Raw genomic sequence first — 25,770 nt, 5'->3', positions numbered from 1 at the left:
GTCTCCTCGCGTGCCCGTTCAGTAGCCACACATTAGAGATTCGTATTGCTGTGCTGCCGTTGTCGAGATCAAATATGCCAAGCTGCACATCAAAAAGCAAAGGGGCCCTTTGAAAGTCATCTGAAAAGTGGATGATGATCCTCTGCCTGACAAATTGGGCCAATTTGGCAGTGAGACAGTGGTGGAGATTAAGGCTCCACTCTCACTTGGCCCTGCCTGGCTGTGGCTGTGATCACATTAGCCACCAGCAACATGCACACTGTGACAGGTCCACAGCACAGCCACTTTCACACCACATGAAGACATCAGGACCAGCTTTATGCCAAGACTCCTGCACTTCTTCAGCAGTCCAAGTCCTTCAAGTCATTTTCATTTAAATAAACAAACTACATTCTGCCTGGGAGCGGTGCATTAGTCCTATGCGACCACCGAAACTGCCGCAGTGGCACAGTCGACTGAGGGTCAGACGTTCCCTAGACAACACCATTTGTTTGATGTATCAACATCAATTTACAAGCCAGGCAAAGAGTGTAAGTGTAAAATCTCAAAGCTCTCCAGATGATTCAGCTTTAAGAATGCCTGCGGCAAATCGTTTCCAGTCACCCATACTTCAAACACTGAGCTGCTCTAGATCTGTACATACAGTGCAGCGCGGTGGACCAATACTGGACAAAAACACGCAGCATGAATATGCCGACAAAGGTCTGTCAGAATGACCATTTGTTGATGAAAGTTTAACTTTCAAAAACACAAACCATGCGATTCAGCACAAGGCTGCACGTGGATCCCAAAAAACAACACTGATAATAATAATAAATCAGGAAGATAACACAAGAAGGACTGTTGACGCACACAAATGAACGGGCATCAGTTCTTTGGGGCACGGCGGCAGATTAAGCATCTTGAGCAGATTAATGAAGCGCTCATTAATTAATTTTAAAAAAGGAGGGCTCATCTGCGTCCTACTAACACCCTATTCCTCTGACGTGAATGAGGATAGAAAATAGTCAGGGAATGTGAGTTAAACTGCAGGTCCAGTCCCAGAGCGCCGGGTCCACGGGGACACGCAGACGAATAGGACAGACACACGTGCGCACGTACGTCCCAGAAAACTGGCCTCTAATCTCCATGCTGACGGACGCCAAGACAGAGGGGCTGGCTTCACAGTCTTGTCAGATTAAAAGGAAAACGGTGGCATTGTGAGAGTGAGTGCGTTTCTCCTTTGGAACAGAGAGAGTCAGGCTGAAAGCAGGGAGACACAAAGATATAAGTGAAACATCCATAATGTAACAGTGTTCTCCCAGCCCATCCTACCAGCCTTTACCGAGTTTTATCCCACAAAGCTTCGCGACGTCCAAATATCAGCTTGTTGAAGAAATGAGGTTCCTACAATCTGCGCTCTGACCTTCCAGATGATCCATGAGGCCCATCAAAGCAGCGATAGAGATCCAGACAAAGTTCTGTTCATTTCACGATACTCTGAAAAGTAGTAACAATTCGCTATGAAGACATCCTCGGTGTTAAAGCTCAATCAGACAGTGGGCCCGGCACTGTTCTGCGACAAAGCGTAGAAAACAAACTACATCAGTCAGCAGGAAGCTGAATCAGACGGGATCATGAACCCAAGGAATGAGTCTTTCCTGACTCATCACGAAGGCTCAGCTCAGCTTGTTCTCGGCAGCCGTGGGTCTCCTGAAGGGGAGTCCCCTTCCCTGAGCCTGCTCGGCTAGTTTGTTTCCCTGGGAGAAAGGACAACACGCTGGAGTTGAAAGAGTATTCGACAAACAGAGAGGGAATGAAGTTTCAGAACACTGGGCAAGTGTTTCCAAAGTCGAGACAAAAGAGCCAAAGGATTGCCCTACAAGCTTGTAATTACTGCGTGCTTGAATGGGGCTAAGGGGCTGTTTGCCTGACACCACTGGCTTTCAAACAGGCACCCTACCATTTAGTCCATTGGCTCACCCCGTCTCCTAATCTTTTCCTGCTCTAAGGGCTGACTGGGCTGTTGGGCAGCAGACACAAAGGTCCCACTGTCCTGGCCTGGGCAACACCGGGGCCCCTTTCCAACACAGTGCAGTCTTTGAAAATTGCCTGGCACAGGAACCTCGCTGTAGCTGCGTACATGAGGCCAAATGAATTAAATAAGATGTAGAGATAGAGATGAGAAAAAAAACGGAACAAGTTTTTGGAATCAAGAGGAACAGAATACCTAAAGAAATAGGAGAATACATTTGTGATGTGTAGAGAAAAAGAATAAAGGACAGAAGAAGTCCTAAAACACTTGAAAACTGTCTCTGTTGAGGATCAGTTTGTTGTTCCGTAATCCACTGACTCACAGCTGTAACGCATATTAACTGGCAGAAAACAGATCTAATTTTATTTCTGGGAAAAATATATAAAAGAAGAAGTAAACACCAGAGCCAAACCAACCCCTCCACAATGAGCAAGCTTCTTGTCAAGTAGGAGTCAGTGTTTAGGAGTGAGCAGTAAACTGAGGTCTTTTGCACATTCATGAGGTATAGTTACCCATAATGACAGCAGATGCACAGGAAGTAACAAAACATCTCTGCATATCCTCACTCCTTTTTTTTTTTCTCCCCCCCGTCTCCCTTTTTCCTTTTGTACATCGGGCTGAGAATCGGGCACAAACCTGCCCGTCTGATTGAGCAAACCTGAAAAGCTGACTCCTTCAGGGTAAAACAGACAGGCCTGCTGGCAGACAAACGACACAAGCATCATCCAACCGCGAGCCGGGGTCCTGGAATTTCACCAATTTCGGCAGAGGAAGTGATGAACGTGTGAGTGAGGGTTGAAGAAAAGTAGGGCATGTTCGGGCAGACACCATAGAAGAGAAGTGCAACACTGACTAGCCAAGTGATAGTCTGTTATAAAACACTTTATAGAGCGCGTGCGTTCTATCCTTGCAGCCAGCTCCTACTGAGACCTTTGATGCCAGCCCTGAATAAAGAGACTACTACAGTGAAATGAGGACTGGACTGATGAATTGCTCAGCTGACCACACATGCAATGCAAACACCACGTGTAGTTGGAGTGCTTCAAAAAAACGGCGGCAGGGTATCGACATTCATCGCCACCATTGTCCTGTGATGTGCTGCTGCTGCTGCCCTAACTCTGGGCCTCACGCTATCACTGCAGTAGCAGGCATAGCGAGCCGCTGGCAAAGTGAATTTCACTCATAGCCTCAAATGAAGGGACAGCTCTGGAGGGCTGCCAGGATATATTCTTTCCCTATTATCTCCAGCAGGGTGTCCTCGACCCTTCCTCTCTCCTCAGCCACTCCACCGGGGTTTCACGTGGGAGACACGGCAGAATAAATAGACACTTGAACCACTTGACATAGTTTATGGTCACCAATGCTAAATCCATCGGTGTTTCCAATTATTTGGGTGGGCCTCAGGTCTGACAATGAACGCCTTTGTCCAACTCCTATAGGGTCATTTAGCTTTTTTTTAAAAAAAAAAGTTAATTGCACCGCTAACAGCTTAGGTGGTCTACTTGTCCAGGCTAACGGAGAATTACCATAGTTTAATTCTAAAAGCTGATGATAACCTGTCAAGGCAGTCCACATGCTTAGGCAGAGAGATATTTGATGAATTTAAAGCATGCTATACCGTAGCCAAAGTTCTGCAGCTATTTCACAACTTCGTGGCCCATAAATTTAACACATTTAACAAGATCGAGTTCAAGTTGGTTTACTGCTGAGTGTTTGACATTATCGTAAAGGTCTGGATGCAATCTGATCATCTTTTTAAAGTCGGAGGAGTTATGCAGAGCGATGGAAAAGAAGCAGTGTGCGGTCGCCTGCAGAAGAATGTAAAAAATGCTAATGAGGTGGCCGCCTAGCTGCCGAACTGCAGCATTCGGGAGCTGAGGTTTTAAAGCGGACGTCTGCTCAAGGCTGCACTTTCCCTCCCCCTGACCTCTCTGGCTGCCTCCAACCCGAGGACTCCATTAGCTTTTGATGCACATACACAGGTACTGGCAGAAACAACACACACACACACACACACACACACACACATCGAAGCAACCCTAACCCTGTTTTCTCCGAGACAACTCTGTTCTGCCACATAACAGCTTGAGATGTGATTTCTGGGAAAGAGTCCCAAACTGAGAATAAGTTTTCTTAAAAATCTTGTATGTGAAAGGATTGTGTAGAAAGTTATGGTATGCATGTGCACGTAATTAATGTCAAAAATCAAAACAAATGTAGCCTCTGGTACAGACACCTGAATCCAGTACAGAAAACTGCCATCTCTCTATAGGCCAGCGGGTGGACAAGTCTACTGGCTGCACAAAACAAGCCTGAATGAATGAAGCTTCATCTGACATGATTTGTTCCCCCAGTAAACATTTTCCTATTGAGTTCATGGTCATTCGTAACATCCTTGGGTTCTCAGTCAGACCCACCCCCAGCTCGTCTCCAGCTCCACCCTCTCACCCAAATATGATCACTTCTGGCTCAAGAAAAACCAAGATGGCCATGTATAAAATTTCCAAATTTGAGGTTTCAAATGGTAGCCCACAAACCAGTGGGTAACTACACTATATACACAGCATATGGATCCAGTTTCACTCTCTCTTATTTATGTAAATTAACAAGTGCATGCAAGTAAACAAAGTGGTCACATTGTAGAACATAAAAAAAAAAATTCAAAACCAAATTTTCAGTTACTGGTTGCAAGACTGACAGGTGGGACGTCAGTGAGGGATTATGATGCCGCTGTCTAGCGCCGATGAGAATCTGATTTACACACAGCTCTGACCCGATGGTTGTTTTCTGCTGCAGTTGCCGTCCTGTACACAACAAAGTGGTTAATTTCCTGTTGCAGTTTGTTTGGTTTGCTTGCAGTCCTGGGGACAAGGTGCACATTTGAATTGTTTCAAATGTGCTGCCAAAACAGATCGGCCTTGTGTATGAGGGCCCACTACACTGGACGCTCCTGTTAAAACAGTCAGGAGTAAATGAGTCAAACACACCGTGGGTTGATTATAAGCAGGTTCACTGGTCAACAACACAAATGGATTTGTGTTTGTGGGTGGCACTACGGTATTAATGCCGTTGAACCATAAAGATAAATGTGGGAGACCTTGGCACAAAATCCAAAGTTCAATGTGTCTTCTCTCGTCTGCAGTTCAACTGAGGGCTTCTTACTGGATACATCCACCCACTGACTGGCAATGGCATCCAGACCATATTTTAATTGTGGTATAATTGGTTTGGATTAGGTTGTACTGTGGTTAATCATTTATTGACTGTACATTCCTGCACAAATGCAGAAAGACAAAGACAGCAGATGCAGCATAAGCAATTTTCTATTTTTGTTGGTCTCTACCTGTTAATATATTAATCTGATAGTGAGTCTTTGCCGCTTAGTTTCTGAAAACAGAATAATCAGCGTTCTTGGCTGGCAGACATCAGGAAAATCTAGAACGTGTTGTGAAATCAGATACTTAACACTGAAGCTTCGAGGGATACCTTGAGATACTTAATTTGTCAATCTTGACTCAATCCGGCTCCATGCAGGCGGACGGCGAAACCGTTTCCCAGCCATGCACTGCAACATTTCCTCCGAGCGATAAAGAAGTATGATTTATATGGGAAAGTTTCCCCTGTGATGTAAAAGTGAGAACGCTTTTGATTTCAAGACTAACCCCTGGCTCTTCGCACGTCTTGCCTGCTTATTGTTACTATAAGAGGCAGCAGGGGGGGGACTCCCACTTACCTTCCCAGGAATGCACTTCAATTTAACAACCGCACTTTCACTACAATTACATTTAATCTGCCCATTTTGCGGCCGTTACTGGTGTATGACAACTTTTCTCGCCTGGCTGAAATGAGCAACCGGGACGCCGATGCAATGAGAGCATTTCCCAGCAGTGTACCTTGTTAAACAGAAATGTGTGGGCTTGAGCACGACGAGGTGTTTATGAGGGCACTATGTTTTCTTCTATCCGTACAAAAATGTAAATGCCCCGGCTAAATATCCGAGGAGCAATGGACCTATTCGTTAACGAACAAACACTCACTTCTCCTCGCCACTCAAGTGCACGTGCAGGGATGAGGCAGCTTCCATCAGACGAGGATTAAAATACGATGGTGGGAGAGTAGCTGCAGTATAATTAACAGTGTTGATGCAAGGAGGAGGGCTGAGTGAATAGTCTGTGTGCTTGCTGTCTATAATTCAGCCTCTCCACGTGCCAGAAGACGGGGGATGGTGCTCAGCCAAGGGGGTCTGACAAACACTTGCAATCACGCCATTACTTCATTCCGGGGATCACGGGCGATTGACAGCAAATCCGAGCACGTCTGATGTACCTAGCGCGGACAAATTCATCTCGACAGCTCCACTGGATCAAAGTCACGTCAGCATGTGATGGTCGTCATGTGTTGGTGCTGTGCAGAAGTTTGAACACAGTGGGTCAATCAAAAAAAGGGTTATCAGTTCATGGTGCCGGAAATGAGATGCTTCCAGATGTTGCAGGCTGATCAGGGCCGATGGAGTTCAGTGGGCACACACAGTTCTTGCCAGGGAACCATGCCGTTGCCATTTGACCTTGTGGCTACTAGCAGTGATAATACAATGCGAGTCGATCATATTCCTTAAAATCCCCATGCTCAGACAAAGGATACATGACACTGACAAATCTTTATTGGAACACCAGCCATGTGGCATCATTGTTCCTATTGGAAAACAAACTAATCAATGTTAAAATTTTCAGCCCTGCTAATGAGAGCTCTGGGCTCTGAGGACGGTAATGTTGCTCGATCAGTTCAATCTGACTTTGGTTGGTTCAGGTGAAAGAAGCCCAGCCTAAAACCGGCCTAAACGTAGCGGGAATGCTACGTCCTGGGGAGGGGAGGGTTGCCATTGCACAAATATGCCAAAAGCTAAAAAGCTAGCCACATGGGGACATCAAACAACTGCTTGCACCCTTGCTTCTCAGTCATCTTGGCTTGTGAGATTTAACACACATTTTATTACGGCGTTGGTACCTAGTTAAAATCCAACTGCAGGAAACCAATGAGATGGTATTAATGAGCATGTCTGCGTCGTGTACATATGTGGGGTTAGGATGACAGGGTCAAGAGGGAGACAACCGCGTGTTAGCAGCAAGGTCAGCCGACAGCAGCCTGACAGATTCTCGCAGCAGAGGTGTCGATGTGACAGATGCGCGCAATGTTTGGAAGTCATCCACTGCCCTGTCCTCTCACATCCTCCGGCTGATTGCACAGCTAGCAAACAAGCCGAACCGCGGGGGGCTATGGAGAAAGAATCCTGATCAGACCGCCCCCGCGCCTCACCACAATAAAGAGCTTTATCGCAAACTCTGAAACACTCAAGAACAAGAAAAACAATAGTATGTAACAGTGCAATAACAACAACAGGGTATCGTGTTGCTAAAACATAGACACATTAACTGAATGGCCAGATCAGATAACAGCCTGGCAGGAAAAGAAGAATGAAAACACTATCAGTGACAAAGACATGGGTGGCTTTCAAACAACTTGAAAGCCACAATAGGAACTCGCAGACTGGTTAAAATTGCATTTTGAGATTGATGTGCTCTGGGAATGGCACACAGGGTTTCTCTTCATTTTGATGGGTTTGTCTGGGCATGTTGCGGTGAAGTGTTGTTATGAAAGAGGAGCAGTTGTGATGGTTTGATTAAACAGTTTGGGAAAGGGCCGAGACCTTGCTGAGCAAACATGCGAAACATGAGCTCCACTGCAGCAGCAGCAGCGGCGGCGGCGGCGGCGGCAGCACTGACCACAGCCGATTATAAAAGGTCTGCAGAGAACGTAATCAAATCCATCATAAGTTGCTCGGCACATCCTCAGGAGTTCATTTTCATCAGTCAAACTGATCTTTCAATCGATCAACAGCTGCTTGGCCCGCGATATCTCCGCAGCAATCAAGGTAACACGCATAAACTCATTATAGTACACAGATGGATGCATTCTAGCTGTATGGATTCCCTACAGGCTGCCGCGAGACAGAGGAGCGCGGCGAGAGTGCTGCTAGGAAACAACAGGATCCTTAGCAGAGAGAGAAGCAGTCAAAAAGGAAAACACCAGCAGCCATCCTAGAATGCCAGAGTCAAGGTGAAAGCTTGATTAATATCCCCTCACGTTGGCTTAATGCCTCCTCCGCTGCCACCAGGCATTAATTGTGCACATTTTTGTAATTAGCCCTTTTGCGGGGAGGAGAAAAACAAGGACCGGTCCTTGCCAGGTAAGCATTTTAACAAGTAGGCTGAAAGAGCTTCAGTGCGGGGACAGTGCAGAAGCTCTGAGCATCAGAGGTGAAGGGGTAACAAAGGAAGGCCCTCTAATTATCGCTTCAAAAAGAACCCTCAAGGAATTCTCTGCCATGTCTCAGGAGATGCCTGACTGACTGTGTCGTCCCCTGTAGCTTAGAAGCCGGACTACTTTCCAAACTGGTAACCTCAGGGGTTGCCTCAGCAATGGGCTTTATTTATCAGAAAATGCAAGTAGTTTCTAAATGTTATGCCACTGAACGGGCTTGGTGAGGCCTCCAAATCCGGCAACAACAAAGTAACAAAGTTCTAAGCCCTTTCCAGTCATTGATTCTGGCACAAGTCCAGGGCATAGCCGAGCGCACTTCCAGTCCAATTATAAACAGTGAGGCCGCCGAGTTAATCAATTCATACAGAGTCATTTGGATCAGTCAGCTAGCGTTGCATAACAGTGGTGCCCTGCTAAATCACAGTCATAGTGCAAACCTGCACAGCATGCTGCAGCTGCCTCGTGCTGTACTGCACTATGCTGGAACACTCCAGCCAGCCAGTCAGCCAGCCTTGCAACTGTGGTTTAGCTTAGTCTCGAGCCAGTCCCAAGGAATCCACCACCGCTCAAACAGTTGCAGTGTTTTCAATACTCCCGTTTCACTTAAACATTAATGCTGAAATATCCGTCAGCAAGGCGCAAGCAAATTAACATCTGCTTTGTTGATCAGGCAGTTGTCCCAGTAATTGTGTACCTCCCCCCAGCTGGCAATAATCAGGACTTTGCATCCCCACAAGTCACGGAGGAAAGAGGACAGCATGCGAGTTGCGAACGGGCCCTCCTTTCCACTGTGTTTTCTTGCCACTGCCTGGACATTTAAACACCCAATTAAGGTGATCAGGGCTGAAAATGAGTCAGGATGTGAAAACCCCGGGAAGCCAGCTGCGATGTGTAGAGGTGCGGGTGTTCTCTGAAGGAGCAAACAGCCACTGGTGACTTCCTCCTAATCAGTATTCAAGTCAAGTACGGGGAACATGTAAACACAAGCCTGGCAACAACACCTCCTTACCTCATCCCAGCAGTAACAGAGGCTAGATTTGGAAATGATTCTGATCAGAGGTTCCTACTTAACTGTATACATGAACGCTAAAAATAAAATTACCGCCTGCCTGCAGTGGTTTTACCCACCAACTTTATTGACAGCACTGATTTCTTTCATTGGAAGAAGTATGGCCAAGATGTAAAACATATCTGATGTTTAGCCCATGCATAGTAAAGATGCACCAACTAGAGTGAAACAATCGGAAAAGAGCACCTGATTACAACTCTCAATCCATTGGAATCCTACTTGTTTGGGCCGGTCTGATCTGATTGAGGCAGTAACATTCAAGGCATTCATCGTATGATTGGGCTATTCTGATTATTAGCCAAACACTACTGCCCATGCATACATACCCAATAACAGAGTCATTCAAAAAAATCAAAGCAGTATAAAGTAAAATATTCAAGGGAATTTGTATAGATCTATTATTCAAGCCCAGCTTTTCATATTTACAGGATGACATTCACTTTCAGTTGTGTTCCCTGTGCTGCAAAGCTAGGCCCGGTATCCAGGAATACATCAATGAAATGCACAGGAAACAGCCAGCAAGGGAGGAAAGGCTGGGAAAGCAGCCATGTTTGTTATTGGCTGGCTGTATCTGCCCTTTGCACCTGGAGCAACATGGAAAAAGACCTAAAAACGGCCCAATTTAACAGACAGTGCACTGTTACACGGCCCACACACTCCTCGCTCTAAAATAAATATAGTTATTTCTATAATAATGCACCAGTAGAAGACATGAAAGTGAGTTTTCCTGCACCGAGTCCACCTGAGACTTGTGTTTGTTTAAAAAGTAATCTGAATGTGGTGCACAGTGGTCTCATTCTTGCTTGCGATCTGTACTAAGAGGCAAAGCAGGAACTCACACAGTGGAAATGGATTCCCTGGTTTCCAAAGCAAAGGATGTGAAATTGAGGGGCAATATGAGAGAGGGATGTGTTTGTTTTTCAGTTTCTACGTGGAAAACAAAGCACAATACAAATTGTAGAGAATTCTTTCACTATTGCTTCAACTATTATTAACTTTAAGCTGATTGCTTTGAAAAGTGTGGCTCAGAGGGAAATCCTCATGCACCGTTGTGCCTGCATTCCAGCTTTACTCCACATCACACAGTTAGAGCGGCTCCAGAAAGTAAGGAAAACAGTCGTAAGCGTTAACAGGAATGAGGACAAGCTGAACAGACCTGTCTACGCTTCGAGATCTGTTTTGCGATCAGCCACAGCCAAGCCCTCGCACATTCCTGCCTGCTTCTCAGATTTCCGTCCGCGGGAGGGAACGACGACCAAACCTCCGCGTATTTTGTTTTTTTTTTTGTGTGTATGTGGAATTATTTTTCCAAAGCTGCTCTCTATAAGCTCTGCATGAGACACAGGCCAGCAAACTCGGCTTGATGTTTTGATTGTTCTCTGAGTTCTGTAATCCGTTCCAGGGAGAGTGCGCAGGGCCAAGCACAGAGACGAGAGCAGCAAACCGGCAGACATGTCGAGGCAACGATGAGCACGTCACCGCTGTACGGCAGCAGAGACGGCCTGCAGCAACACATCATCATCATCATCATCATCATCATCATCATCAGAATCCCAGATTTCATTGTGGAAAATCCCCCCCCCCACACGCACACTTCCCTTACTTTCTTTTCCTTTTTCTTTTACTAAGTGGTAGTGTGCCAATTATTCTTTTTCATCTCCGTTTTCCGATCTCTGTCCCATGTCCTACTATTTTCAGCATGTGTGGGGTTTGATGGGAGCAGAAAAGGGGAATTACACAGTGTCTGATCTCTGCATGACTGTGGCTTTTGGTTTAGGCCTAAGAACTGGAAGCAGGATGACAAAAAGCAGTCACACAGAGGCTGCTTTAGTTCACAGACGACCACCAAATCAAGACTCGACGATCCGTCTGAGACAGCCAACAGCAGCACTTTGCACCTGTGCCAATGCTCAACTCCCTGTAGACTACACAGATTTATTGGTCGTACATTGGTCTGGGCAATGGCTGATCGTGATCTCGTGGGTTGCATTAATCTTTCAATGGATAACTGTTGCATGGGCAGCCAGAAGGTTACGGCTAGGGCTAGGGCTAGGGTTAGGGTTAGGGTTGTGTTTTCTCTGGGTGCTCTGGCTTCCTCCCTCAGTCCAGAGACATACATGTAAGGTTAATTGGTAATCCTAAAGAAGCTGTGAATGTGAATGGTTGTACGACTCTTCTTCTGTCTTTAAGAAAAAGGGGAAACCAGAGATGGGATGCTGATTGGCGAGGGAGTGGTGAAACATATTCAGGGAACTTCAAGTTGCCTTGGTTTAAGTTTTGTTTTAGATATAACAAAACCTGAATGTTTTGGTGGTTATTTAGGATGTGACACAGACAAAACCTTATTATTTGTATTTTAATGTATTTTCTCTTTGGCAATGTAAGTACATAGCTGAAAGGGCTTCAGAAATAATCTTCTTTGTATATATAAAAAAAGTTTGTCATGGCTGAGTTTGTGTGCAAATGAAAGGCTGAAGTATAACAATGTGTTTCCCTGGCACAAGAAGGGGATAAATAATAAAATACACAAGTAACGGCATCAGTCCGATTGGTATTTTAAACATCAGCATCAGCATAGACTTTCACAATCGGTGCATGCCTACCTCCCAGTGTCAGTAACCTCTACAGAACCTCCCGCCCAGATAATTGCAGCGTCCAAGTTGCTGCGAACTTTCGGCGAGGTCGAAACTCCCCGAACTTCGTGGAAGGTGGGAGTGAAGAGGAGGGGATTTTTTTTTTCCCTTTGTCTGCAATTTACTCTGTGACAGCGCTCTGAAAAAGGGGGATTACATCACCTCCATTGTAGCTTCCGAGCCCTCAGCTTTCCTCCGCCGGCCTGGTGTACAGTGGACCGTCCGATCCAGACAAAGGCAGAGCATTCCAACAGTTTAGCAGGCAGGAAACGCAGGACCCGCAGTCACACCTCATCACGGTCAAACTCGTCAACCCTCTCAGTGAAAAGACGCTGAGCAACCAGAGGCTGTATTATCATCGAGTCATTTGACTTCTGACTAATGATCAGACAGATGCATCACTCATGTTAAAAACTTCCTCTTTCTTGAAAAGCACATGTCAAGCTCTTACAAAAGAATGTGTCAAAACCCAGTAATACATGAGTCAGTTGGGTGTCTGTCAAGGAAGACCATGAAGAAATTAGCCTTGTGGCTGACACCGACTATTTTGGTACACCAGATCCCTGAGGGCCAGATCTCAGGGTTTGTTTTGTCGGCCAGTTTGTCACCACTAACGGGCAGTGAGGGGTAGGAGAGGGCACAAGCTTCACAGCAGCCAGTCAGGTGGTGCTGGAAACAATTTCAAAGTGAGGTCAACAAGTAGGAGTAGGGATGGGCAGTGATAACCAAGTCTTTTAAAGAATCGGTTCCAACTGGTTCAATTCATCGATACCATCGGCCTTCATGCTTAACGATCCCCCTTATTGATACTTTTCGTGCCAGATCTTTATGTCCCAGTACAGACAGTGGCGGAAATGCACCTAAAAGTTGTTTGCCGACCGTCATAAAACGAGAGAAGAAGCAGAAAAGAGACCGAAACAGTTGGAAGTGTGGCTTCACTTCACTATAAGGGACTAACAGTGCCATCATATTTTTAAGGGTGGCAACACCACCAACAAGCTGAAACATCTGTATACAACGCACGGCAGTAAATACCGAGAAGGCCATGTGTTCGACAATCTCCGGTCAACAACTGCAGCTATTGCTAAATCTCATAGCAGTGAGGATTCAGAGACCAATTTCCTATTTGTTTTCTTACGCAAGCTCTTTCCACTTGTTTAAAAACTCAATAAAATTTCAGTTATTTCCACGAAACTACAAGACCAAAACTTACTCTAGACCAAAAATGCACAGAAGGAACTTGTAAGGGAACCGATAAAGAATCGAATTGATAAGCAGAATCGATAATGGCATCGGTATCAATGAAATCGATGCCCATCCCGAAGTAGGAGGTCAAATAAAGTCTGTGAGGGTAAAGAGGAAGCATCAGTATGAAAAGAGACCTGGAACTTGAGCATGAAATAATAATAATAATAGTGCTATTATTCATTATATGATGAAAAGTGATAATTTAAGCATTTCATGATAGCCACTTAGCAGAAATGCAGCCCACACATTCCACTGTGGCAAATTATAAAGCAGCACAATGCTCCTCTTGTTGCTGCCTTTTATCTTTGGTCAGGCTATTCCCTTTCGAGCCAATGCACAAGAGACAATAGAAACGTGAGCCCAACTTAGCAACAGGAAGCATCCTCCTGTGAACGTGTGGGCACGTTCGAAAACTACAAATGACGAACAATAACAATTGTTGTGCGTGGGATATACAGGATGCGGAAGGTGAAAATAGAAACGCTGTCCTTCAAGAACAGAAAAGAGAGAAAAAGACAGAGAAGGGGAGAACTATTTATACTGGCGAGGAACGTGAGAAGCAGCGTCGCCAAAATCTTTGGGCTGATCTTGTCGACCTTCTGTTACTCATATCGGGTCTCAAGCTGCTTTGGCTGCGAACTCGTCCCCAAATGGGGAGACTCGGGGCCCACGCATGAAATGTCAAGCAGATTAAAACAGGACGGGCATTATCTCCACCCGCACACACACACACACACACACACACACACACACACACACAAAACACACTCACACTGATGCTGCTGCATTTGCACAAGATTTATCTTCTATAAGAAAGCCCCGGTCCGGGGTCTGCAGCGTGAGGAAAGCTGAGATCAGACTCAGCAGTGGAAATGGCAGTGGGGCTGAGTGATCAGTCATGCCCGCCACGGCAGGTCAGCTAAGCCTATCAAGAATGCTAAAAATCCTTGATCCTTGCCCAGAGCTGAATTCCAAAGCGTTCCTTTTATTCACCTGACTCATGCCAAGTTGCCCAAGTTAGCACTGGTGCAGCAACACACAGTTAGACTCAAGCTCTCTCTCTCTTCCTCTCTCTCTGTCTGTGATCTCTTTAATTTCCTAACCACAGAGCCTGCATAACCGTGACAGGTTTGTTGCAGCCAAATGTTTTGTAAATATGCACACAATACTTCTGTTACAATACACGCAATAGAAACTGAAAGGTCAGCACCACGGTCTGGTTGTTTCTCTCGTGTTGGCACCGCTCCAACGTGCCCCAGAACCACACGTGACCAGAGCAGATCTGACACGGACGTTAAAAAACAGGGATCAAACTGTTTCATCAAAATGCCATCCCGTTCAACAATCATGTACCAGACACCCCGACGGAGCGGGCGGGCTGTAAACAAACCAGAGCGTCAGGCAGATGTGTCACCAGCCGATCACCTGGTGACGTGACGCCCTCTCATGTGGCAACGCTGGACTCATACATCCTGTATGTAGTGTGACTGGTGCCACCTGTGAATCAAATCGGCGCCCACGACTGACTGCCATGTTCTGCCACTGGCACATACGTTTCTGTTATTGGTTAAAGAAAAAATTTTTTTTAAAAAAGCAAAAAAACACCAGCACTGATTGCGCACTGGCTTCACGCTGCACCTATCACACAAAGATGTGCTTTGTCCTCCCCACACAGTCGACAGATGTTGTGTGCAAGGCATCGATCGACACCCCGCACATGACTGCTAGCGCCACGTCCCCCCGCCACTCACCTTCCCCGCTCCTGCTCCTTTTTTTCGGATGTCGCACCATACGAAGCCGTTTTCCTTCCTTTTGTTCCAACTCGCAACAAGGTGTCGTTAAGTCCGAGGCACTAACTACGCAGCGCTCTTTCTTGTCCCCCTTGCGGGGAAGCGTCTCGGTTCCAGGTTTCAGACTTGAAGACGTCCCGGCGTCCTCCTCCGAAAGGCAACTTGGAAGTTTGATAGAAAGTTACGGGTTTGTCTCGCTGCGGTATGCAGCTGCTGGAGGGATGAGATCATTCAGGCAGCCTCCCCTCTCTCCCTCTCCCATTCTCTCTCTCTCTCTCTCTCTCTCTCCCTTTGCCCCGGAGTCTCGCGAGAAGGCTTCACGGGGAAAGCAAACGTTGCCGTGGCAACAGTGCTCACCTGTAGTGTCTGGAGGGAGACGAGGAAACGAAGAGCTCTCACTCTACTTGGAAAACAGAGGTTGAAAACGATTTGAGCTAATGCCGGGAAGCTAAAAACACCAGTGTTTTCATCCCAAAGTTATTTAGCTTCATTTACACGTCTTTTACGTCCTAGTATGTCCTTGTTTCAACATTATGTTGCTTAAGTTGTGTTTTAAATTCCACTTTCAGTAACTACCGAGGACCAATTAAGCAATTTAAGACCTAAAAACATTAAATAAACGTTGGAAACAATGTTTTCCTGCAGCGTTCTGAACTTTTCTTTTATACCTGTCTTTACATTGACTTTAACAGTGTCATAAAAACACACTGTTCCATGCCTTGTTTCATGCCGATGCACATGTATGGGCTATTCAAGTAACACACAAACAAATATAATCGTCCGGAAGTCAGGAGCTGTGTACCAGTATGAGTGAACAGCTGTTTGTTTTATACTATCGTTTTCAATTATTTTTTTAAATCATTATTTTATTTCGCACATTTAATTGATTGACGAATCCCTCCAACATAGATGATCTCTGGTGATATTTTTCTGCAAGCTGTGTGTTGAAGGGAGCTGCAGAGAGTGGGAGAGGCCCCTGGTGTTACTCTTCCAATATTTGCTCCTCGTAATCGACAGCATCGCCTTCCTTACAAATCAACCCGCACCAGAAAGCACTGTGGGGGTAAATACGTTAATTAAATGGTTTCATGTATCAATATTTAAATGTGACATGCAAAGACACGAAGTAAAGCCACAGCCACCTCGGCCTCGACATTGCAGAGGAAACAAAAGCTGTCAAGCGCCAGTGACTTGAGCACCGCTAATGCCTCAGCAACCTGCCAAAGACATTAGGGCACTGTGTCAGTGCCAGGCCTGTGTCATCATCAGCCGATGTGGATGTGGAGAAAATCCAGTCCTAATCTACAGAGCTCGAAAACAATGTAAAAATGTGCACAGGGAAGCTTTATGAGAGCTTATCACACAACAGCAGGGTCGATGCTTTCCTAAACGCACGATTTAGGACTTAAGGTGTCACTGCGATAGTAAAACATTCATGCAGCTGCATTGACTGCTGGCTTCAGCAAATTTAACAAAAAAAAAAAAAAAAAACCTAGCTCTCGTGAATGAGATCTCGACAAACAAAAGGAACCAGCGGGGAAGAGGATGCATGATGGCGAAGAAAGGCTTGCGAGCTATTTTAAAGTGTGTTTAAAATAAGTCCACAGCCTTCCTTCTGTATTTCAAGCCTCATTATTATGCCTACACGGAGCTGTTTCAGACATGACATCCTCTATTTTTGTCAGCCGTGCTTCAGAGGAACACATCATTATGGTGGCTCGCAGTCTAAACATGGTCCAATTAAAACGCACACTTCAGTGACAATTTGGTTTTTAGGGTTTTTATTCAAGTGCAAACATTTCGTGAGTGTGTGTGCGGGGTGAATGTTAATTCATCTAAGCGTGACTGAAGTTATGTGCTTGCATGGTTAAATCAGTAGCGCCATCTGCTGGATGCACGAGCATAGGACAAAAAAAAAACGAATGGACGGGACGTGAGTGTTTAACCTTGGAACTATTCAACAAAATTCCAATGCTCTTTTTCTTGATGATAAAAATACACTATTCATCCACTACTGTTAAGCACTTATAAGGCCTCAGATGATATTCCCTCAGAGTTTCAGAAGATCACCCTCATGTAATAAGGCTTAAAAGTGTGGAGGACGGCGTGGACAGTTACAGATGAGAAGTCATTTACAGACAAAGGCTATTCTTAGGTCTTGGTTAATCTTAACAGTCTTTGAATGTCAGGCTCTATGTCAATGGTGGGGAACTTTTTGCTGTATCTCTTAAAGGGCTCTCCCTCCGGCCCGATGAGGAACTTCTCAAAATTCCAGGAGACGTCCGTCCTGCTGATGGGACTCCAAACCAGAAACTTGGGATCCTGGATGAGAGAAGTGGGGTCATCGTCGGGATAGGGGAGCTTGTCTTTCAGATAGGCAAAGACTGGATGTGTGTTGGTGCCATTGACGTCGCACTTCTGGAAGATGGTGAAGTTGGGTGTGAAGCCACCGCCCGGACGCACATGCTGCAGTGAATTCAGGATCTCACCATTAGAGCAGTTCTCCTGGAAAATACAGGCATTTTATAGGGGATTTTATGGTATTCAGATATTTAAAATGTAAAAAGTATTAAAGCTAATGTAACAGGTGCAGTTGCTCCTAATAAAGTCATGTTATCCATATAAACTGTATGGGTAGGATACTATAATGGAGTCATTCTCAGTGGGTAAGGAAGAAAATCTATGAAACTTGCCCTAGGACCAGGTTCTAGGACTCTCTGATCAAATAGTGGGTTGATGGATTACAGAGTAGCTTCTGATAGGTGTCATCAGCGTATAAAAAGATTTCTGACCCAACAACATACCAAACCTCCCACGGGAACCCATGCTGCTCAACTCACCTGGTATCCAAACTGGTTACAGGGAAAACCCAGGACCACCAGCCGGTGGGGGTACTTGCTCTGCAGCTGGTTGAGATCACTGTAGTCCCGGGTGGTGGTGCCTCAGAGCGAGGCCACATTCTCTATGAGGACCACCCGCCCCCTGAACACGTTGAAGTCCACCGGGTCTCCCTCCAGCGTGGTGGCCCTCAGGTCGTAGAAGGTCTTGGCGATGAACGTCATCTCGTGCCCTGTGCTGCCACAGTGGAGGATGATGGAGCCCCGGTGCCTGACTGTATCCAAGCCCCTGGTCACCTGATTGACTCCCTTTCGGGGGTGTCAAATGGCCTCGCAGGAAGCTGATCCCTGCCTGACACACTACACTCCCTATCAGTTCAGCACAGCATGTGAAGCGCATCAAGTATTTTTGCTTGATTTAGAAAAAAAAAAAAAGCATTATCCTATTTAGAATAAGCCCGTAGGTTATATTCTGTAATTTTACAAACATTACTAATCATTGGAAATCTTTCAAAATTGTATTATTAAGAATATATTAAGAATATTAATATAAGAATATATTTGATCGTGTTTCAGATATGATGCCAGCACCTATCACTGCTTTTATTTGCCTTTACATTATCAATGTGTCACGTATCAGTTTTCTTAGTCATCAAAAATTCAACATGTGTGCGTCACGTCTTTCATGGCAAGTGATGAAAAATGGATGAATCTATACCTGAGCTCCATAGACCTCGACTTCACTCCTTCAGTCTGTATCTAATGACCCAGAAAGTCGCAATTTGTTTGTTTTAAATAAGAACATTTACATTTATTAAGTTCTACATTTACATTTTTTTTGTTGCATGAACCTGCAAAACATCATTTTATAATTACACAAGTGTGGCACCTCAACAGAACCTGAATCCATTCGCAGTAAAACTGTTTCAGTGCACAACGCTCAATTGGCAGTCACACACACACACGGGCTACACATTCAGGATGGATAAGTTAAGCATGCACTCTCAAAGATCCCTGAATATGGCACAACACTGTCTCCCTTGAGGGAAAACGTCCTTTGTGTAAATTAATCCCTCCCTGCTTGGTTTCAGTTTCTGGCTGTAAATAATTTAGCTCCCTCCTCTGGCTACTTTGTAGTTGCTTCTAGCCTCATCATGTCACCCCACTGAAAATATTTGCCAATTTGAATAAATACATTGCGCACCCACCAAATAATAAAAAGGACAAGAAAATAAACAATACAGTTAACTCTGTATGAAGCAGATGTGCATTGACGCCTCCTTAACTGGCTGCAGAGTTCAGTGACCCTGCCACGACATTGGCCCCCTGCTGGCAACTACAGGAAACTGCATCTACCTGCATTTTTATTGACTAATAAAAGCTGAAACCAATCCAGGACCCTCTTGGCCAACGAGTCACTTTATCTGTGAGGGAGGCGGCGTAGGAGCTGAATGAAGTGCCTTTTTGTTTTCTTTTCAACAAGCACAGTTCCTCTGAGCTTTGCCGCCATTGTCTTGACTCTCCTTACGTTCCTCCAGGACAGCCTTCTCCAGGTACTCGTCCAGAGAGCCCAACAAGCTGTCCACGTCTCTCTTGTGAGCCTGCAGCACCAGTTCTGTCAGGCGAATGAACGACTGGAGGAAGGACAAAGAATAAAAAAAAAAAAAAAGGGAATGTAGTGAGGAGCTCCTCTTTGAATAAAATTATGGAAATCTCAGTTTTATTCGGAGTTACCTCACTGATGTTGCTGCTGGTGGTGGCGCTGGTCTCGAAGAACTCCATCCCATAGGTTTCTGCTAGCTATGAGATTCAGGTGGATATGGTCAGAAATACCGTATACAGCTAAGGTACAAAAGAATACCGCATGTAGGTGCACTGAAAACACAATCTACTAGGAACATTTGGATGCATAAAACACAATAAAATGTGTAATCAAACAGCACTAAATGAGCTGCAGTCAAACCTTGCGTCCTTGTTCGTGTGTCACCTGCCTCCCGACCTCATCATCAGACTTATTTCCCACCAGGATGGTCTGCACCTTGTCTGGGGTGCACTACAGAAAATCATTTAAAAGAAAGGTAAGACAGGCAGTGCAGGGATGGAGGACTTCATTATCTTGTCACTCGCCACTGAAAGTTCACTAATCAGGAATATCGGAAGTGGGATGAGGAGCGCCTTACTTCCTCCACGTCACTGGCCCACTTGGCGATGTGCTGAAAGGACGGCTCGCTCGTGATGTCGTACACGAAGATGACGCCCTGCACGGGAAGCCAAAGAAAACGAGGATTAAAGAAGGACGGGCAACGTCGTGTGAATGTGAGTGATCGTACCTGCGCCCGTCTGTAGTATTGCTTGGTAATGGTCTGATAGCGCTCCTGACCTGCTGTGTCCCTGCACCCAAAAGGAAACGCAGAAACAAACAGTGGGCATGTCAACAAATGGGATGCGAACAAAAGAGCGTGTAAATGTGACGTTAGTTCGACGTACCATATCTGTACCCGCACCTTGACTCCATCTATCTCTAGCGTTTTCATCTTAAAATCAACTCCTAATAAAAAAGAAAAAAAAAAAAGACAAAAACACTGAGAAGTGCTTCACAAATACAAACTGGCATCACTTAAGCAACTGAGACGAGTGGGTGGAAAAATCTGTCTCCGTGCGATTTCACAAGGGTCGTCAGTGTGTGTGTGTGAGAGCGCTCAAACGAGGCGTTGCTCAGGGAGGCTGTTCTCTCCAATGAATGGCATTCAGCGTTAGGGCAGAGTGACTTTTAAATCACTGTCTCCACAAAGGCTGGACTACATCTGGATCCCACTGCTGCTAGGTGGCAGCACAAAGGAGCGGAGAAAGGTGAAAGGATGCAAGAAAATGCTTAGGATTCAAGGAGAAGCATCTCATTTAGTTTTCACGCTGGCACCACAGTAGAAGGAGGCTCTGTGGGGTATCATCCTTGGTTCAATTATACTATAAAATACAATAGTGCTACCACTAATTAATAATAATCTGCAGGAAGAAAATACTTTCTTTAATTATTCATAGGGTTGTAACGATATCCAACCCAAATAGAAAAAATGCGATGCCTAGCCCACGGTACGTACGGTGATACCACAATTCAGTTCTTTTTTTTTACCAAGAGAATTTTTATTTATTGGGATTAGAGGGGTTACTCATGCGAAGGCAAGGCATAATCTTAATAAAGTAAATTACATCTTTGTTATAATCATTTAATTTAATAAAAAAATGTATCCAGTGTTCTTTGCATTGTCCCATGCCCATAGGGGATGTGCGGATCGATATGGAAATATCGATACTAAAGATACCAGGTCTTTATGCTCTAAAATCGATTCTCAAATCAGAATATTGATACTTTTGATACTCCAGTCATTTGAGGTAATGCAGGAACACAGTGGAAAGTAACTAAACTATTGAGTTGCGGATACACAACAACACAGAATACGAGGCATTTATGATGAGGAGGACAGAAGAGGAGAGCACAGGGTCAAAATTAAGATGCAAGTTTTAAGTTTATAATAGTTTTTAAACAGTTAAACAATAATTCATTTTCTTGGTGCTATTATTTTAATCATTCATTGTTTAATTGTTTGAAACAGCACATATTTTGTATGATTGTATCCTCTGTTTTTTCTGTTGTTGTATTAGCTCGGCTATAGTAAACGAGGCAGATACCACAATATACCTCCGAGTTTAAAATAAATAAATAACTACGATGTCTTGTATTCTTTATGAAGCTAAGATTTGAAATACACTACTTTATTTAGGTTTACCGAATACGTTAGCGTGTATTTACACAAAGCATCGGTATCGGATCGGTAGCGCTGATGCCAGTCTGAATTTTATTCAGTATCGGATCGGGTAGGAAATTGGTGGTATCGAACATCACTACCGAGTTGAGCGGAACCATGTATGTTATGCCCCTAATTACTCAGTTGACCCTGATTGGTTAGCTGACCACCAACCAGAGATCTCCTACTCCTATTTTCCCAATGTCTGCCAACGTTCCTGGGATCAGAGGCCTGTATCACGAAGCAGGATTACAGACTCAGCGAGGTAACTTCAGGGTTAACCCTGGGTTTCCGGTACCACGAAGCTGGATTCATTCTTATCGAGATACATCACCATGGTAACTTACTCTGAACGGCCGGGCTAAGCTGCTTCGGGTCAGGGTAACTTTCAGAATTTATCTGAATCCTGAATAAAAGGCTCCACCCACCGGCCAATGAGCTTTTCGGGAAAGAATCACATGCCCTTTCATTGAAGACTCAAGATTGGAGCCCAAATCATGAGAAGAGTGTTACGGCATGAACGCATCTTCCAGCAGATAACCACACAAAGAAAAGAATATTTTAGCCATTCGTCCCCACTCAGCTCAAACACAGGTCAAAATCAGGCTACTGATTTGATTAAAGCATTTTACATTAAAATTTTCTACAAATGAATTATACTGAAGTAAGTTGCCATTTTCATCCATCAAGTCAGTTATATACAGAACCTTTTTATCGTACCATTATTGTTTATATAAAGTCTTCCTGTGTATTGATATGGTTCTATTATCGGTGTGAAGTTGTGAGTGAACATCATTTTCCAGTAGAGCAGTATTTGTTTATGGAAGTCAGACAATTTGATTGGTAGTTTTGTTATTTCAAAGTCGCACCTTAACAAAAATTCTAATCCTCCAACATTTTGGAGAACATGTTTTGGTAGGTGGAACCATATGGTTGAACTTTTTTCACCCTTTTCGATCCATCTAGCTCTTGATCGAATATAAGCTCCAATTGCCTTAGCAATGTGCATGTCATCTAATTGAGATTGCAGTTACTTTAATTCAGTAATATTGCCTAAGGATAGTTGTGAATTATTTGTTAGTGAATTGATTTTATCAATTAGATCCATTTGCTTTTGTTTCCTTAAACGCGAGTTTTTTTTGTGTGTCAATTGCTATTTGTTTGGTCTTAAACTTAAACCATTCCCATTTACTGGTATTACTCGTGTCTAACTTTTCAACCTCCAAGATAAGAAACTTCACCTGATCACAAAATTCAACATTTTATAAAAAAAAATCATTGTTAAACTTCCAAATATTTGGAGAACTCAGAAGTTGCTTGGATGTTAATACGTTTAGACTAATCATGCAGTGGTCTGTGAGCGGAGAGGATGATATATTACAATGTGAAATATCATTGCATAACTCACATGAGATCAGCCAGTAATCTAGTCTTGAACACTGACCATTTCCTGCAGAGTTTATACCATGTATACTGAACCAATGTTGGATTCAATGTTCAAGGAGAAGAGGAGAACCAGTCTTTGCTCCTTTTTGCTGGTGGATCAGCCTCATGATCGTGATTGCTCTGCTGCCTTGGAACCCGCCCGTTGTACGTACGTACAAGACAAACCTGGCCTGAGTTAGCCGGTTGATAACCAGTGTTGCAAAACCGCTTATCCAGATCGCCATTGTTCTGGATAGGTTCAGCTGGATAAGTTGGAGTGAAACCGGATAACTTGAGCTCGCTTCGTGGTACAGGCCTCGGCTGTCTTGTTTGGTGTGGGTTCCTGTGATTCGACTAATCTGTAAGTAATTACAATCAGGCCTGCTACTGCCTAACACACAAATTAGGCATTTTGTTGATCAGGTGACATGTAATCGGTGAATGACTCCATTGGCCTGCAGAACTTTAGCTTGGGACATTACACCTACATGAGTTTGATTTGAAAGAGGGTGAACAAGCTTCTGGGCCTTCTCTGATGGTTGATTTAGGTCAACACAATACTCTAACTACAACTTATGGTGGCTGTTATTCTGCGTATCTTCTTCAACCCCTATAAATTAAACCAGTGTTAAAAAACTTTTCCAGTTTTTCTCACAGACATAAAATCTGTCTTTCCTGCTTCTTTACTGTGCTCGTGTCAGCGTCCCAGCAGCTGTTTCATTACTTGACGCAGAGCACGGCATCAGGGATCAGACGGCAAAGAGATTTTAAGTACCATGCCCCCTTTGTCAAATAACCGGGTTTAATCCCACCTAAAGCCTTATTCCCACCCTGCAAAACTCTCACGAGACCTGACCACGAATCACTCCTCTCGCAGTCCACTACAGCGTTGGTTTACAGCCACTGGAAACTACATACACTTTCCTCAAAGTCATTGGTCCCAGCCAGGAAAAGAGGAAGCAGTGATAAGAAGCTCTAATGCACTCATCAGTCCACAAGTTCCAGCTGGTGAACACAAACACAGGATGAAATATCAACCACTGTGAGGAAAAATAATGGCTTTCCTGTGGAACTGAATCTGGATTTTCAGCACTTTCTCAACCCTCTTCTTGCCTGTTTGGGTTTATATCACCATTAGAAAATGTAGTTGGCCCAGGACAGCCATGATCGGTTAAGTCGGTTATGGCTTGAGGCAATTTGTACTAATCCTCCTGACTAAACAGGCCTGCAACTTCTGCTTGGAACACAATGGAAACTTGTACTAAACAAGTTCTGAAAACCGCAATAACTGCAAAACACAAACTACAAAAAACCACGAACACCTTTCACGGTGCTCGTAGGTGTTTATCCGGTTCAACCTGTGGCGAAACAGCATGATGAGCTTGGAAACGGGCGTCACTGAAAACTTGTTGGATTGCTTACCGATGGTGGAAATATGTGCAGAGTCGAATTCGCTCTCTGTGAACCTGCGCAGCATGCACGTCTTCCCGACCCCCGAGTCTCCGAGCATGAGCAGCCTGAACAAAACGTCGTACTGTTTAGACATGGCTAAAAATAAATAAATAAATACATAAATAATGACACGACCCCTAACATATGAGGGAAAACATGACAGTTCTGCGGCGGCTGCTGGCTGAAACGGATGGTGCCTTCAGAGCCCCCCTGGGAGCTTTCTGAGCTCGGAGGGCACGCTGTCCTCGCGGCAAAGTTTATTCCGTCATTTCTAATTCAGCTAAAAGTTTTTATAAGATATCTGACGCGTTATCTGCTCTGTAACAGTCACCGCATAGATGTTGATGTATTTTAGTTGTATTTGTATTTTGTGCCTCCCAATACTTCTTGTATCCTATTCCTGCAATTTCCTACGGTCTTGGAAGGCAGCATTGTACCTGCATCCTTGAAGACGCATCACCCGAATTCCAATATTTACACAATGACTTGTGTCTCAGGTGCAGTTTTCAGTATTTAGGTCATTTACTTAAGTAATCCCATTACAACCAGACCCCTGCATTCAAAGGTACAAGAAAATATGACCAGCAAATTGTACAAAAGGTAGTCACCGAGGTAAAACGCATCCTGTCACCGTTTTATTTATCATATATATTGAAAATGAAGAATTTTGCTTCGGCAGCTTATGAGGAACAAGCAAGAACAGCCCTCTAAATAGAAGAATGAGTCATGACATCAGCGGATATCCACACAAGTCCTGAAAATGGGCAAAGAGAACCCAGACAAACAAGTGAAATGTATTAGTCTTGTGCACTCATGTAACTGAGAAGATGAATCATTTGTACACATATATATGAGCCATCACATTATGACCACCTTCTTAATATTGTATAGGTCTCCCTTGTGCCTCCGAAACAGTTGTGACTCATCAGAGAATAGACATGAGGTCTTCTGAGGGTGTCCTGTGGTGTCTGTTAACATAATGTTGTTAGTGGGGGCCTTTGGGTCCTATGTGATGAGGGGAGGGGCCTCTGTGGATCAGGCTTGTTATAGTACGTAAAATAGCATGGAATCTAGTTCATTTAGAGGCTTTTGGAGTACACTGTAATCCGGATGACTGAGAACCTTCACAGACACATCACTTCAGTTTTACAAGAGAGAACCTGAAACTTAAACATCGACCT

The 25,770-nt window shown here is 44.5% G+C and overlaps 3 protein-coding genes across 3 annotated transcripts in view; all 3 read right to left on the bottom strand.

Annotated features, from left to right (window-relative positions):
* Window positions 1-15,340, bottom strand: part of LOC125023808 (signal-induced proliferation-associated 1-like protein 1) — a 34,769-nt gene extending 19,429 nt beyond the window's left edge. The window contains exon 1 of the mRNA XM_047611321.1: window positions 15,034-15,340. The gene's annotated coding sequence lies outside the window, so the exon portion shown is untranslated. The remainder of the gene's footprint in view (window positions 1-15,033) is intronic.
* Window positions 15,341-16,842: 1,502 nt separating this feature from the next.
* gpx2 (glutathione peroxidase 2) lies at window positions 16,843-18,565 on the bottom strand. Its single transcript, XM_047610200.1, has 2 exons — window positions 17,913-18,565; window positions 16,843-17,577 (listed from the first exon to the last, which is right to left on the bottom strand). The coding sequence occupies exons 1-2, from the start codon at window positions 18,132-18,134 to the stop codon at window positions 17,224-17,226; spliced, it is 576 nt and encodes a 191-aa protein (XP_047466156.1). The 5' UTR covers window positions 18,135-18,565; the 3' UTR covers window positions 16,843-17,223.
* A 129-nt stretch (window positions 18,566-18,694) lies between these two features.
* LOC125023147 (ras-related protein Rab-15-like) lies at window positions 18,695-24,910 on the bottom strand. Its single transcript, XM_047610199.1, has 7 exons — window positions 24,560-24,910; window positions 20,397-20,457; window positions 20,240-20,300; window positions 20,090-20,167; window positions 19,873-19,962; window positions 19,644-19,709; window positions 18,695-19,543 (listed from the first exon to the last, which is right to left on the bottom strand). The coding sequence occupies exons 1-7, from the start codon at window positions 24,681-24,683 to the stop codon at window positions 19,385-19,387; spliced, it is 639 nt and encodes a 212-aa protein (XP_047466155.1). The 5' UTR covers window positions 24,684-24,910; the 3' UTR covers window positions 18,695-19,384.
* Window positions 24,911-25,770: the final 860 nt, after the last annotated feature.

Source organism: Mugil cephalus, chromosome 17 (assembly GCF_022458985.1).
Source record: "Mugil cephalus isolate CIBA_MC_2020 chromosome 17, CIBA_Mcephalus_1.1, whole genome shotgun sequence".
NCBI lineage: Eukaryota > Metazoa > Chordata > Actinopteri > Mugiliformes > Mugilidae > Mugil > Mugil cephalus.
This window is presented reverse-complemented; position numbering and strand designations above follow the sequence as displayed.

What these genes read in the sequence shown, in the direction of transcription:
- LOC125023147 (XM_047610199.1), bottom strand. Translation starts at nt 24,683, where the DNA reads ATGTCTAAACAGTACGACGTTTTGTTCAGGCTGCTCATGCTCGGAGAC. An exon ending in TGCACATATTTCCACCATCG is followed by an intron (nt 20,458 to 24,559) that starts GTAAGCAATCCA and finishes CTTTTTTATTAG; the next exon opens with GAGTTGATTTTAAGATGAAA. An exon ending in CCAGCAGCAACATCAGTGAG is followed by an intron (nt 19,544 to 19,643) that starts GTAACTCCGAAT and finishes TCCTTCCTCCAG; the next exon opens with TCGTTCATTCGCCTGACAGA.